The sequence below is a fragment of the Perissodus microlepis genome, chromosome 22 (genome assembly GCF_051167445.1).
Source record: "Perissodus microlepis isolate ML-2025 ecotype Zambia chromosome 22, ASM5116744v1, whole genome shotgun sequence".
In the NCBI taxonomy this organism is placed as follows: Eukaryota; Metazoa; Chordata; class Actinopteri; order Cichliformes; family Cichlidae; genus Perissodus; species Perissodus microlepis.
In genome coordinates, this window is record NC_140481.1 from 14,190,744 (window position 1) to 14,206,377 (window position 15,634).

Sequence of the window (15,634 nt, forward strand, 5' to 3'; positions counted from 1 at the left end):
GAGCCCCACCGCAAGGTTCTGATTAAAACCCATGACTTCAAACTTTCCAAACTGTCAAAAACCCAGTCAAGGAGAGCGAGACCAACAGAAAGAAAATGTCTTACATAAAAAAAATAAAAATAAAAATTGCTGCTGTGGCATCGACTTGCTTTTCGACGCGTCATCTGAGCTGGTATTTGTGTCACTCAGAGAAAGTGCTGTCTGCATCTATGTTTTTTGGTGTGGCTCTGATGCCACAAACACACACATATAAAGTGGTGTTTGATTTGATATAATGATGGAGGAAAAAAACATGGGATAACCATTTTCTTAGTAGCTCACTAAAGATTGACTCCCTTCTGCTAAAAAGACAAAAGTTTGCACTACACCTCAGCAACGCGGTCACATAAGCAACCTTGATTTGTAGCAAAGACCACAACGTCACGCAGTCTAATGTGAAATAGCTCGTTAATTTAGCAACACATATCCTACACATATTTGTGATTAATTATTAATCATTCAATATCATTTGATACCCATTTCTTAAAAAAAAAAAAAAAAAGGGTGGGGGGGGGGTTGTCACATTTGGTTGGTGAGACTGATGGAGCAGAAGTCTATGTGCCAAGAGTGCTCCCTGCTGGAGAAACACAGAATTGCATGACAAACTGCAGCCAAACAAAAGCAGCAGGGGTTATGAATTTCACTTCAATCAGCTGTCAAGCTGTATGATCTAAAAAAAATTAAAAGGCCTCAATCAGTCGCAACTGCGGCAGAAATGGATTTTAAAGCCAACCACAATAATCTGAGGAAGGCACCTAAAGCTTTGACCTAAAGTATAAAGCAGTCAAAAGGCTCAGACTTGCAACGGAAAGTGTTGACAAAAAAATTCTTTCTAAACAATTACTGAGAGCAGCTTTCTGGAAGATAGCTGTGGCAGTGAACTGCTACTCTATCAAATGAAAACCTCTGAGAGGACCACCCAAGAAAATGTTAAAGACCCACTTTTGTTTTACATGTGTATAAAAAAAAGAAAACCTCAAGAAGAGGAGGGAGCGTAGGGCGTGCATGTCAAAAAGTCATGTTCAACACAATGCAGATGAAAAAAAAAAAGTTGAAAAGAGAAAACGGGGAAACGTGAAACTAAACATTCCTACTCATCTCGAGCACTCATCAGATGGCAGATATTATTTTGGATGATGGCCATTTTACCTAAGAGAGGGAGAAAGCCAGAGGGAGGGAGATGAAGAAGGGGTTCATGTACCTTATTATACGGTGGTCATAGGGGAAAATTGCAATCATCTGTGACTCACTTGGAATACCTTACACACACCGAAAGACATTATTTTTCTCTAATATCAAGACTTTTTTTCTCAGTTTTGACTGCCACGACCATTTCGACAGAAACTGCCTGGGACCCAGCATCAATTTTGCGAGTGAAACAGGAGTGAAGGCTGTGCCCTTTGGAGGGCGATGACGATGAAAGCCAAACTCAGACTTGTTTTATAAAGACAGAAAGTGAGAAGCGTTGGGCAATTAAGTGTGTCTGCAGGGAAAACACTGGGAGAGATCATAATAGCATAACCCCGATCTGATCTTCTGTGTGTGCGTCTATGTGAAACACACTTGGTTTAAACAGCATCACGAGAAACTGCTACCTGAAGGCAGTCACTCTTTTAAAAGTCCAGAAGTCAACAATCGCAAAAAGGCACGTCTTCGATGTACTTTTGAGCAAAACTAATTCAAAGTACATTTTGTCCAGGGTCCTCCGTGTGCGCTCACTGTGGTTGATCACTACACAAATTGTGCCTTCACAAAAAACACACACACCCTCTGCTCTGTTCAGCCTGTTGTAGCCGCCTGGCTGGAACAACAATGTATGAGACAAATACTTCCATATGTGGCTGGGTACACACACATTCATGTGCACATACATACAGAAAACACACAAGTGCCTAGCCATGCAAAATACACACTCGTGCAATCACATTCCTCTCTCCAGGACCTTGAAGACGGCCCACAAACCCATCAGTCGTGTCAGTTTCATATAGAGTGGGAGTGTGTTATATTCACTGTTTTTATTTGAATCACTGGACTGTGTGAAATCCTAATGAAGGGCGCAGGATAGGTTGGCAGAGGAAACTTCAAGTACATGAATTGTGAGTATCTGGTGTGAGCCTCTGGCTAATGCAGCAATACTTTCCCTGCTAACGATCAGTAGTAGAAACTGGACAAAGCAAAAGCACTATTATTTAAAATGTGCCAATAAGAAAATAATGCTGTTAATTTAGATTTTACAAGCAGTGATTCTATTGTTGACTTTAACCTCCTGGATAAAAGCGCATCCGCTACACTCTCAAAACTCCAACATGCTTCATTTTCTCCCACAGCTGACATACACACTGATGAACCAGAACTTTACATCCACTTTTGATTGGCATGTCAACCGTGTAGTTACTGATATTTAAAAAAAAAAAAAATTAACAATATCGCGTCAATTATGCACGTGATTATTTTGTAAATAACTGTGTTATTGTTGTTTTCCTATGCTCTGGTACAATTCTTTTTGTAGACTGTTAATATTTTAACTTTACCTTCATTTTTTTTTTTTTTTACATAAGTTATGCCTTTTATTTTTCTTCAAATCATCTACAGATATCACCGTAATGTCCACATCTGTGTCCACACATACATGCTAACATGCTGAGATGTACCTGGCCATAAGATTTTAGCAGCAGACCATTTCTTTCTTTTTTGTTTGGCAGTTGGAGGGCAGAGGGACAGACTGCATATGCTGCAGCAAATGCCCCATGATCCTCCTTCAGTCACAGCATGGTCACTATGGAAGCTCCCTTACACATAAATTGGTTTTTCAAAAGGCATAAAGTGCAGTAGGAAAGTGTGTACCTCACAGATACTTGAGTGGAGTTTTTTTTTAGAGCCAATCAGGCTCAAAGTAGAGAAGTGGGGATGAAATATAAGGCAGGGGAAGAATTTATCATCATAAAGAGGCAGTTTCACAGAGCTTGCATTTCTTAACATTATAATTTTCTTTTTCTGTTCACACACGCACACACACACACACACACAAACATAAATCAACGTGTGTTACGTTTTATGAGGCTTCTTAAACTGATGGATAGCTGCTCTGGCATGCTGGAGGCGAATGCCAGTGCCAACAACAGAGTTTATTACCTTTTTCATCCAGTAGTTTTTGATCTAGTCGTGCTTCCAGGACCACGTGATACGAAGAGCATTTGAGTATGCAGATGAATATTTAATGGTGTATCTAAAGCCATTCGTGGCAAAAGACAGGACAGGACATAAGGATTGGTCACGTGCATGCAACTTCACTATGACTGAAATTTATAAAATCTGCTTTAAAAATCTGCTGAAAAGTATGCAGATCCACATTTCTACCCCTGTGTGTATGCACAGTTTAAGGCGTCTGGCTGTCATTTTCTGGTAATATCAACTTCAGCCTGTTTTACTTTTGTCTTCACACCTGCCTGTTTTCCTTTCATTGAACAAGCTGAATGTAACAGCTAGCTTATCTCAGCACTTTTGTAAATGAATGCACATTATTTACGTCACCGGTGAGCGATCGTAATGCTGTGACCAGTAACATACATATTCTCCAATCTGTGCATTATCTATGTAAACATTTTTTAAAGAAATAAAAGATATAGAAGAAAATACTCCACACAGAGCACGTGGCTGGGTATTCTTTGACTTTTTTTTAGTAAAAACTTTCTTCAATACCATTTCTTCTTCTCAAATGTGAAGTATGGCTTTAATAAAAGGCCCTGGATTTTGCCTGATCAAAAAAAATGAAAAACAATATTTAATCAGTAAATATCTGATTAAAGAAAAAATAAACATGACTAGAAAAGAAATCTCATGTTTCTGATATTTTCTAACTTGTAGACACATGCTTGGTAACAAAGACAATATTAAGGCATTATTCTCAGTTCTACAGTTACTATTATCAAAGTTCAGCAGTAACACATACCAACTCTGGACCCACACTGAATAAATACATAAATAAATAAAACCAGTCCCATACTAGTGTGTCTCTGTCATGTGTGTAATGCAAGAACTTCAATAAACTAGCGCAATAACCTTTTCAACTCTTATAGTAATGAGTGTCAGACCTGGATTCCAGTAATTCGGCCGATTTAAAATCCAGGATTGGACTGGATAAAATCCCAAAAGACATCTGTTGTAAAACTGTTGATAAATATCTAAAGTTCAGGACCTGTTGAACCATATTTAATACATTTAGGAGTTTGTGGAAAAAAAACACACCAAAGTAAACACTCTAATTGGACCAGTGTGCTGCCAGTGGTCAGGATCATTTAATAAATTTGGAGCTTGGTTTCTTAACTGCTCTATTACGGGATTATGTGGAGCTCGAGTGACATGTGTGCATGCGTGCCGTTCGTATGTGTGCATTTCGTGGCTGTCTGTTTTTTGTTTGTTTATTCCAGTGTATGCTGTGTTTACATTTATGAGTCTGAATGCTTGTGTGGAAAAAACAACAGCACACACACGCACACACACACACTCAGTATTTTCAGATTAGTATCTGGACATGAGGTTTCTCTTGCAATTAAAAGCCATTACCGGCCCACCAAATGGACCTGAGGAGTAAATTTCTGACCAGTTATACACTCAAGCTGTACAGAGCCTGAGAGCTAATGGGCCAGAAAATATTACAGAGGCGGGAGAGAGAGAGATTTGTGTACCCCTAGTTTTTTTTCATACGGGCGTGTAAACATTAAGATGATGTACACTCTTGACCCCATGAACTTGTAACCCTGAGAAGGGGGTTTTCCAAAGTTGCAATATCAAATTATACACAAATACTCAAAGAGTTGTATTTCTGAGGGCCTGTTTCTGGTTCACTGCAAACAATTACTGCTTTAATGTCAGAAGTGCTTCGTCGTCCCTCGACGGCCCCTGCCGCTTCGCCTCCATTTCTGTCTCTCTTCTATTCCTGCTTATTTGCTAGTGGCCATGAATTTCTCTTCACCTTTTTTCACTCTCTCTCTCTCTTTCGCTCTGCTTTTCCACTGTGACCTATTATGGGTCTTTTAAGGCTCCACTGAGCAAAGCCAATTTACTACAAACTGGGTGTAAGGCTCACACTACTCTCATGCAAACCTGCGCGCTTGTATACGTGCACATCCGCATGTGCAAAATGCCTTCAATCGCTTTGACCTTTCCTTATCTTGCCAAGATCTCAAGTAAGCACATATACGTAGTGATAGCTATCCCCAGACTGGGTTCAGCGGACTTAAGTGTGGCTGTCAAAGTACTGGCATTTGCTTTGTTCATTACAGAGCGGTGCTGGCTGGTCCGGAGAGGGGATGAAGGGGAAAAGCAAAAGAGGGAGACAGAAAGGGTGTCCAGAGTTTACTACACCTATGTGAAATCTCACCTTTTCGCTTCTCTTTCCTTTTTTTGTTAGACTTGAGGAGATTGGAAGTGTTGTATCTCAAAGAAGGTGAAGAATTATGGGTATTTTTTCTTAATTTCCAGTTAATGTCTTACTTTAGGCCTTGCACCCATTAACATCCTCTCTGAGCTTATATATTCACTTCACAAACTCTTTTAACTTGCCCACAAACTCCTCCTACACAATCAGGATAACCAAACTTGGCACACAGGTACATCTGAAGCGTCCACAATGGGAGAATGTGGGGACTAGAGACCAGAGTAAGTGAATTACGTTTGGAAACTACAAGCGACTACAGGCGAGTGGGCTTTTCTCAACTTCCAACCAAGCAATTAAAGGGGACATGAATAGGTAAACACATGCGTGTAAATTTGTAACATGATGAAAGGTAAATTTAAAAAATCCTCTTTTATTGGCATATATTAAAAAAAAATTCAGTACATTTAATGGGAGTGCGCACTGTCTGGTTGATCACAGTGCACTCTTGTTTTAGACAATTTAGCTGAAGTGGTTCATTAATCATACAAAGATGGAAATGCATTTTGCTGCATGGAAACATACAATCACAACCATATTTGTCTCTTTTTTTATGTAAGCAACATCAATATTTTTCATTCGCTCCAATTTCTCTTAATCAATGTAATTAAATATATCAGTTTTACAACAGCACAAGCGGACCAGAAAATACTGTAACATGGGCGTGTACTAGTAATAAAAAAAATACAATCGATAATAAGCCTCAGTTTGGGGGGAAAAACTCATGGACCAAATGTTGTAACCTTCCACTAGGAAGAATTATATGTGCACTTAAGGAGAAAGGAAAAAACGTGAAAAGGTCGGAGACCAATTTGGAATTTTTGATCTAAAAGATTTTGTAAACTATGCAGTGTTTGGTTTGTTATATCGTTTGAATTGATAAATACAAAATGTATCTGAGTGTGAAGATTTGGTTTGCCATGCTTGTCCCTTGACATTTTTATTTATACATGGATATGTTATGCATGTGTAAATAAGAACAGCAGTTTAGAGTTCATTTTCTTTTACCGCAGTTCTTTTCTTTTGCTTTGTTTTACAGTTCATGTTAAATATATAGAAAATTATTGGTCTTACAACACAGACATAACTGAACCGAGTACTTTGTTTGACCTTAGTAGGCCAGTCTACTATCACACACACCACAGTAGACCTTGGTTTATTTCTCTGCTATGACCTTAAACAAAGCATCTATCCGTCACAACAAGCGTGTCCATTCATACGCATTAGAAAAGCAGCAAATAGCTGGAACCAATCGTGACTGGGGCTAATCCGATTGCCTGGCACAATGGGCACTCGGTACAGACCAGATCAGTGAGCAGCCAATGGGAAAATAACATTCACAGGGAGCGACGCATTACAATTACGTAGACGCAAATTGGTCTCGGAAATGAAAAGCCTTAAAATTAACTGGTTTAAATGAGAGTCACACACACAAACTACATGGGCACTTTAACACAAACTCCTGTGTACAAGCTGCACGCAACGTCACATCAAATCCAATTTCATGAAACTGCACTCGGGCTTCAACACACGCTCACGTCACACCCACACAAACGCGCATAGCCAGCCACTCTGGGCACAAGGACAGATAAGAGAGCACGAGGGGTCAGGAGTTCGAGGAAAAGATGCCATGAGAAACTTCCTGACTCATCTGTCAATTATTTAAAGCAATTACAATAACGCACTCGGGCAAAAAACATAAAAACAAAAAAGATCAGTGTTATAGTTTTAATGTGACGACACCTCTTGCTTTTATGAATCAAATAGTAAATTCACAAAAGAAAAGGAATTATCAAATTAATAAGTTTAATACTAATCCTCGCACTGATTCAATCAGATGGTTCTGACAAGACATGTTTCATTAGTCAGAATTACTGCTGAAAGACTCAGGATCTATGGGGATGCCACCATAGTCACATCAGACTTCAAGAACAGAGAAAAAACTATTTAATTTCAGAAGAACTTAAAACTAAGAATGTGAGTAACTCAAAGATTACTAAGGAAATATGAATACCAGCCTGTTACCACAGGAAGACCCAAGCAATATCAATCCTGATCCACTCAATACAAACAGGCCTTTGGACAGTAGAAATAGTGAATATTTGCTAGTGCAGCTGCACGAGAACACCAAGGGCTACAAGCTGAGATCATTGCTCGAATTCCTTGAAGCAGATTTAACACAAACACACATTTCTATGTACTGGACACACGACCTCTTTGAGGATCAGTGATGCCTTTTTTTATATTTACTTCTTGAGGGTGCAAGAAGTCCTAAATGTCACACTTTTAGGTTCAATAAACTTTTATTGAAAATAAACCATGTAACATTTTTACTGAAATTTGAAATCGCAGCTTAACTATCCGTAGATGCGACCTAAAATGAAACGTATGCTGCAAGCTGGGTTAGGTAATCAACAGAAAGGAACAAGCCTGAATAAACACACAGGCAGAAATGCAGGCAGGTGTTACCATCTACCCTCTTTCCCCCCTTTCTATAGACACACAAGCTTTGTGGCAGTCTGCAAAGGAAGGGTCTCCTGAGGCCAAGGTCACCTCCCCGCAGACCAACACAGCTCTGCTCTGGTTCCCAGATGTTCATATGCGTGCACACACAAACACACAAAGAGACCTCCTGAGCATGCTCTTGGAAGCTGAAAACAAACAAACCTAAATGGACAGACATATAGTACTGCTGCGGGCGCTAACCAGTCACACTGCGACTATTTGTTTATGTGTACACAGACTACTTGACCTGCATATAGTAACTGCTGCGTGTTTATTTGTTTGCCTGCTTAATTGCCGAGTCCTTATCTCTTTAACTACCATATCTGTCTTGCACATTTTACAGCAGTTGCACGTTTGTTTGTCGAGACCTTGTATGCGCGAGCAAACATGACCACGATAAATTCCATTAAGTATACTTGTAGGAACATGTGTATGTGTGTGTGAGTAGATGTCTCCCAGCACACATATGTGTGCACTTGTTGAATAAATGATCTATTCCTGGGTCTGTCAAGGAAATGGGGGTGGGGGGGTGGAGTAGGGGTGGGGGGGGTTGAAGCAGGCCATTTGGATGCTGATCGGTACAGACGTGTGTATGTGCATGGTTGTTGCTGGTGGAGGGTGGGGGCAGTGGATTCCACACCAGACCATCTATTATAATGACAGGAAGCAGGAAGTACAACCCCTTCACAGTCACATGGCTGCCAGCTGTCTTGGCAACAAGAAGAAGGAAGACAGAGAAGATGATAGGGGTTGTGTGCATGTGTGCCAGGCTGTGTGTGTGCGTGTGTGTGTGTGTACCAGGTATTACTCACATTGTGGGGGACTTAAATCTGTTTTCCTTATGAGAAAGCAAGTCCTCATATAAATCCCTACATTTTAAGATGACGACATGTTGTGGTTACGATTAAACCTATCTCCAGGATATTATAGTAAGACGTTGTAGTATCCTCTAAAGTTGTGGCTACACAAGTATTTGTGTGCATTTGTAATGTCCTAATGGAAAATCTTCATTTTTCAAACACAAAACCTAAGTGAAATTATGCAAAAACTCAAACTGTCCTCAACCCTAATCTCAATTCAATTCCTTCTCCATTAGAATGAACTCAAATCTATAAGCCGTTCGCTTGCACCCATCGATGTTCCACAAAATCCACACTGCACTAGTAAAGCTAAATTTTAACCACATGGATCTGTTTAGTAGCTGCAACTCAGCACGCCAGCTCCCACTTACATGTATACATTTTCACAGGTATGCACACATACCTTCACGTTTTTCACATGTAGAACTCACACCCATTAAAACACAGATGCACAAAAACACACTTTTTCACCAATTTCCTCCAAGCTAAAGCACACTGGACTTACAGCTTTCCTGATCAGGAATATTAAACTTTAATGAGCACGTATTATTTAAACAGTGTCATGCTTTCACAGATATGCATTTGTATGCCATATAATATACACACTGAAATTGCCCCTCATCTATCAAGTAATCTTGGGTGAATTATATCAGCCTGTTTCCACATATAACGAGAAGTCCAAAGCATGATCTGTCTTCTCCCTTTGTAAGATCTATAAGCTCCATGCTTTGCAGGCTTAGACCTGGGTAACTAAATCGTTGTCACATTCAAAAACAGCAATCACTGTATTTCTTCTTTAGCATCCAAAAAGGCTCTAAAAATGCTCACTTGTGAACACATACACACACAAACACACATAAATATTCACCTTCAGACAGGGTGCAGGTGGGTGTCTGAGTCTCCTTGCTGTAAGAGACGACCTCTTTGGGTAGGAAGTCTACTTGTGTGATCTTAGAGGCCCCCAATCTCTGCATCCTGCGCCTGGATGGCAGAGAAGACGTTCTCATTAGCTCCTGATCTACTGTGAATAAATCCAAGCTGTCGATCAAACAGGGCATCATTTTTCATTTCAAACGCCAAAGTTTCAAGTAACAAATTACATTAAACCATTAAATATTTTATTACTTAAAGTCGAGAGGTTTTTCAGTATGACATGCGGTGCCAAATAGGATGTTTTGCAGTTGATTTTTATAAAAATGTTTTAATAGTGAACAAGAGGAGAGGAAAAAGCTGTACCCGAGCTCAGAATCAGCCTGCAGCTGCAGCACAGAGGGGTCTGTGTCCCACTGCAGTGTCCTGATATCACCAACAGGGGGAGGGGGAGGGCAAGAGAGGACATGCATGTTTACAAACAAACACCTTATAACAAATACAAAAACACTAAAACACACATGTCGTGCACAAACAGACATTAGCACATGAATGTGCGCACAATCTTATGCACTGACACCACTTATTTATAATAGCCTATCACAGGAACTCCCATTGATTTTCATGTAAAAATGGCACTGGAAATAATTTAAACAGATAAAGGAGATGAGGCAGATATATTATATTTCACTAAACATCAATGTGCTCTGTTATTTTAAAGATCTCTGCTTACAAGTCGTTGTGGTAGAAAAAGATTGATTTATATCAGTGGAAAAGCTATTTGATGTCCTAGTGACTGCAGAAATATTTCTATGTACACTACATCCAGCTAAAACAAACATATATGTGTCCAGTGACATATACATCTGTAGCATGACTGACTTGAAGCCTGTACTACAAAGCAGGTTGTGGTCTCATCCAGGTAACTTCAGGTTTAATTCTGGGGGTTCAGTACTGCAAACATGGTACACTTCTTCCTGGGGTAAATCCCTGCTGCAAATCTAACCTGCTCCAGAGTTGGTTATGGTCTAAATTAGAGATCAACAGCTATGAAATCACCGCCCACTGACCAATCAGCTCTCAAGGAAACAGCGTCACCATTATCAGAAGTTCTCTCAGCAGTAAAGTCTAATGAAGTTTTTCTAATAACATCTGAAGTCATCAGTGATCAACAGAGATTCTTAGACACAATTTTATTTCTTGATTTTTTTCTTGTTGGCTGCAAACAATGTTAACAATGTTATTGTTCTGTAAGCATTATGAGCCTAAATCAGGGAATTTATTTTTACTTACTGACCTATCAAATTTACAGGTAGACTAATGTTTGAATTCTGTTTTTAGATTCATTCTTTACTGTTAAACATCACCGAGGTTACAGCTGAAAAAAACTGTCTTTTAACCATTTAATGAAATATTTGATTGTAACAACTAAATCCTTTCATGTCTTAATGGTAGAGTCTGTATTTTTGCTGGCTTTCTTTCCTGGATTCAAAAAGGCTCAACTTTATTAATACAACAGCTCTCCTCCAGGCTTATTGAGCACTTAAAGCACCCACACATTCATACAATGCTTTTAATACTAAACTGCAGTACAGTGCATTTCCAAACAGACTCCCCCACAATGTTTCTTTATCTGTAGCAGCTGTGTTACTTTCAGTCTGCATTATGTGTTTAACATCGTCATACTTTTCTAATTGTGCAGGGTTTTTGTTTATAAAATCCATGACAGTACATTAATGCATGTTTGTGATTGGTCAGATGCAGTCACTCCTTTCATGTAAGCGTGCAGCGGAAATTCTGGGTTAACATAGCAAGTTGATAACCAGGGGCATTTGACCTTTTATCCTGATCGAAAATGTGATGGTAAGTGAATCTAGATAACAGAAAGGTATTCTGGGTATGTCGAAGTTCAGGCTCACATGGTGTTTTTATTTAAAACTAAAGGGCTGCTCTCACTGTGCAGTTATTCTAAACATATTTATGTAAAATTCAGTGTTTCACATTTGAATTAGTGCCAAATAATACATGGAAATCATGTAACATACACACACACACACACACGCAGCACATAATTTAATGGAAAAAATAAGGGTTTGAAAATTGCTGTGGTTCACATACATGATGACAGTGTACTTTCTACACATCATCAATATTGAATACATCCCTGAGCTCAATGCTGAGATTCTTTTTGGGGATTTAAGAGTCAAAAAGTTGCTGCAGAAACCCGAGGAGTTCTGTGGCAGCTTGGCTGAGCTCTGGCAGCCATAAAAGGATAATGCTTCCAGCCTTCACTACACTTCTTGATGATACCTTCAGGGACAGCGAGCACACCCGTTAACATTCAGCTTGCGCTACAAAGCGCCAGGTGAGAGTGGCAAGGCATTTCTTTAGCCTGACAGGCCGGCTGTTTTACAGTAACGGGGATGACACTTTAAGCAGCACTGGCAATTCTCTGAAGATTGAAATGACTTCTGTGGTTCAGCTCATGAGAGCAGAAATCTTTCACCCCAGTATTAGAGGAGACAGGTAAGCTTCAGATGAGAACACCAGCAAAGAGTGGAGGAAAGCTGAACAGAGAAGCAGGGGCACTGCACTGTTTTGATCCTATAAATCACATTGAGGACACAAAAATAAGACAACTGACAACACTGTGGGTTTAATCTCCCTATGAGGGTAACCTCAGCCAAAGAGAGGTGAGAGGGTGTGGGGGGTTGGGGTAGGGGTAGGGGGATTCCTGTGTTTAACATGAAAATGCTTACCTTGAGGTCTGTGCTTGGGACTTGTTTTTAGAGAAACCTGACCTAAGAAGGGACACACACATACACAACCACAAATGGAGAGCTCAAAATGGCATGCCATCATTCAGGGTGGATTTGGGGGTAAAAAAAAAAGAAAAAGAAATCATTCCAGGAATTGACACTAACTCACCAATTTGTAAAATCCAATTTGTAAAAGCTAAAAAGAGATGAAAAATCCTACATAAGGCAATTTCTGTCTAATACAAACTTTTGCATGTTCTGTAGCCCCAATTCCACCCCTGGCTGTACCAGAACATCACATCACTAATGACCCCTGAAGGCATCACTCACACATCATCCTCACAGTCAGCTGTCGTTAAAAAGCAATGGAAAGCGCTTGATGACCACTCGTGTCTCAACAGCATTCACCAGAGCCGCCATGTGCAGAACTCAGAGAGCTCCAGCACGTGTCTGGGTGAGTAATGAATGAACAGGCGTAAAAGTAAATCCTGCAGTAGCCTGAGCATGTATGATGAACGAGCGCTGTGATTGCAGCCTATGGATGGGGAAATGCTTATATTTTGTCACTTATGCTCAAATGAGCCACTTTGAGACAAACATATGGTTCATGTCCATTGCTTCATACAAGAGCTAGTTTTATTGGCTCACTGTGGCTGCTTTCTAAAGGTTTTCCACTATGGTTCGTGCTTTCAACAGCTTATATCTGGATTTATTCTACAGGAAAGACATGAAAGGAAAAGCTGTAAAGTGGTCATCAAAGCACTGGATGCCATGACAAATGAAAGACACCAAATTCAAATCCTAACCTCACCACTAGGAACATTCATCCTTACCTAAACCTGTTGTGCCATTCACAAGGAAAGAAAGAAAATAAGTCATATGAACCATAAACACCCACAGCCAAAAGCCTTTTAAAATTATTATCCTTTTAAGATGTTAAGTCTTCAAGAAGCCCTACATCGGTGCACAACTATACAATCTGTTGTATAGTTCTCAAAGAGAACCAAACATGTGAGGATAAAAACTTCTGTCGTGGTTTTCAAGTGTCTCCTGGTCGGATGCACTGGTCGAAAAGAATTAAAGGAACACTTTTAAAGCACATCAGATCTCAGAGGGGGGGGGAAATTAAGCTGGATATTTATAATGATATGGACTGAATAATGTTAGAAACCAAAGGATGCCATTTCATTTGATGGAAATGAAAATGATAAACGCTCAAAACTCAAAGTGAAAAATGATGTGGCAGGCTAGTCCATCACCGCAGTAACTTAAAATGCTTCTCAGTTGTGTGTATAGCTCCAGCGTGCTTGCATGCATGGCTGACATTCACACCAGTGGCCTGCTGGCAGTCCTCATCCTATTCCAATTTGCACAAAGGGGCAGATACTGGTCCTGCTGATGGTTTAAGGACTTCATACGACACTGCTCTCAAGACTGTGTTGGGACACATAGCAAATCTTCTGGCAATGCACGTATTGATGTGCCATTCTGGAGAGGTTGGACTACTTGTGCAACCTCCAGGTATCACCTCATCCTACCAGTAATGACACTGACCCTAGGCAAATGCAAAACTAGTGAAAAAACAAAAGATGACAAAAACACCTGTGGCCTCCACCTGTAAAACCTTTCCTGTTTTGGGAGATGTCTCATTGTTGCCCCTCTAGTGCACCTGTTGTTCATTTCATGAACACCAAAGCAACTGAAACTGGTTAACACCCCCCTCCGCTACTTAACTGACACAATCAATATCCCACAAGTTTAACTGACTCTGATTAAAAAGAGTTCCTTTAATTTTTTTGAGCCGTGTGCTTAAAATGTAATTTTTGTTTGATATGAGAAGGTGAAAAATGTTTGATGAATTTGTGTTCACCCTCAGAAATGTATTGATTTGAACAAATGTGATGAACTAAGGCTTCTGGAATTACAGCTCGGCATACAGTGTTTGATTTTGGCCCACCTGCCTGCTGCTCCTCCATCGGCCGAGTCCTGGCTCCCCGTCTCACTGGGTGTGCTTACTGATTTGGAGGGGGACACAGGAGTCGGGACTGAAAAATAATAAAAAATGTTACATTATAAGCTGCATGTCATTGACAAATTAAAAAAAAGATCTAAAATAAAAAGACTATCAGCTTTATACTCATTATTATCTATTTATGTTCAGCAGCTTTTGAAGACACTTGAAGTGACCCAGTTTTGAGGTGTAGGGGGTGTTATTACAATTTAAGACCACTAGAGAACAGTGATCTTCCAAAAGCTCATTTCAAGTGACCCTGAGGATTTAACCTGCTCTGATATTTGATGATTTATCATAAAAGGAAAGCAACACTCATTTGTAAACTCAAATGGGTCCATTAGAAATTGTTTGATTACTTCTGATCAATTATTTCTACCAAATTTCAGAACAGAGAAGATAATCAAAGGGAGACAACAAATTAAACACATAGCTGGTGATTGTGTGCATCTTAGCCTGATGCATGGAGGGTTTTTGGCTGTAATAATGAAGGTTAGTGTAGTTTTTGAACAAAAAAGCTATTCTCTGGTGTAAATGTTCTAGTAAACATTTTAGTGAAAAGAGTCAAAGAACATTTTAGTATTCATTTATTACAATACTGCATACCTAGTGGAGGCTCTGGTGAGATCCCAATACTCTGCAGCAGGGCCTCAGTCTCCCTACGCTTGCGATCTAAATCTGAATCTTCTGGGGTCGCTTCTGTCTTCTGCTGGCTTTCTGTCTGCTCCAGATAAGTTAAAAAAAAACCACCAGTTTATCCATCATAACTCAAAGAACAGCTTCACTGCTCAAACATCATAGATTAAGACATGCAGCTGCATGCACATTTTGATCCATACTTAAAACACCGACCTTGTGCACATGCATAGATGCTGTTCGTGTGTCACAGCCTGACAAAAAATCAGTCAACCGCACACAAAAAAGGAAAACATACAAAATGAGTGACGATGGTGGGAATTTACTCACTTTTTTCCTTACCTCTTTCTTCTTCCTCTCCTCCTCCTTCCTCTTCTTCTCCTCCCTGATCTGGGCAAGGCGCTGCTTCTTGCGCTCGAGCTCAGCTTTTAGGTCGCTTTTGTCCGACATGGTGTCCTGCGGGGCTTAAAGTAAGATGACCAAACAAGAATGAACTACATATGATTCTATTAAGCACTGA

The 15,634-nt window shown here is 39.9% G+C and overlaps 1 protein-coding gene across 18 annotated transcripts in view; it reads right to left on the minus strand.

Moving 5' to 3' along the window:
* Positions 1 to 15,634, minus strand: part of dync1i1a (dynein cytoplasmic 1 intermediate chain 1a) — a 68,409-nt gene that overhangs the window by 50,181 nt on the left and 2,594 nt on the right. For 5 of the 18 annotated variants that reach the window (XM_084919729.1, XM_084919727.1, XM_084919726.1 and 2 more), the window contains 7 exons: positions 15,445 to 15,578; positions 15,085 to 15,202; positions 14,425 to 14,512; positions 12,637 to 12,663; positions 12,468 to 12,509; positions 10,075 to 10,134; positions 9,707 to 9,819 (listed from right to left, as the gene is read on the minus strand). In XM_084919729.1, coding sequence (XP_084775855.1) covers positions 9,707 to 9,819; positions 10,075 to 10,134; positions 12,468 to 12,509; positions 12,637 to 12,663; positions 14,425 to 14,512; positions 15,085 to 15,202; positions 15,445 to 15,564 — 568 coding nt within the window. In that variant the 5' untranslated portion in view covers positions 15,565 to 15,578. Of the gene's footprint in view, positions 1 to 9,706; positions 9,820 to 10,074; positions 10,135 to 12,467; positions 12,514 to 12,636; positions 12,664 to 14,422; positions 14,513 to 15,084; positions 15,203 to 15,444; positions 15,579 to 15,634 lie in introns of all 18 variants that reach the window. The other 13 variants (XM_084919739.1, XM_084919737.1, XM_084919741.1 and 10 more) reach the window with 11 other exon arrangements.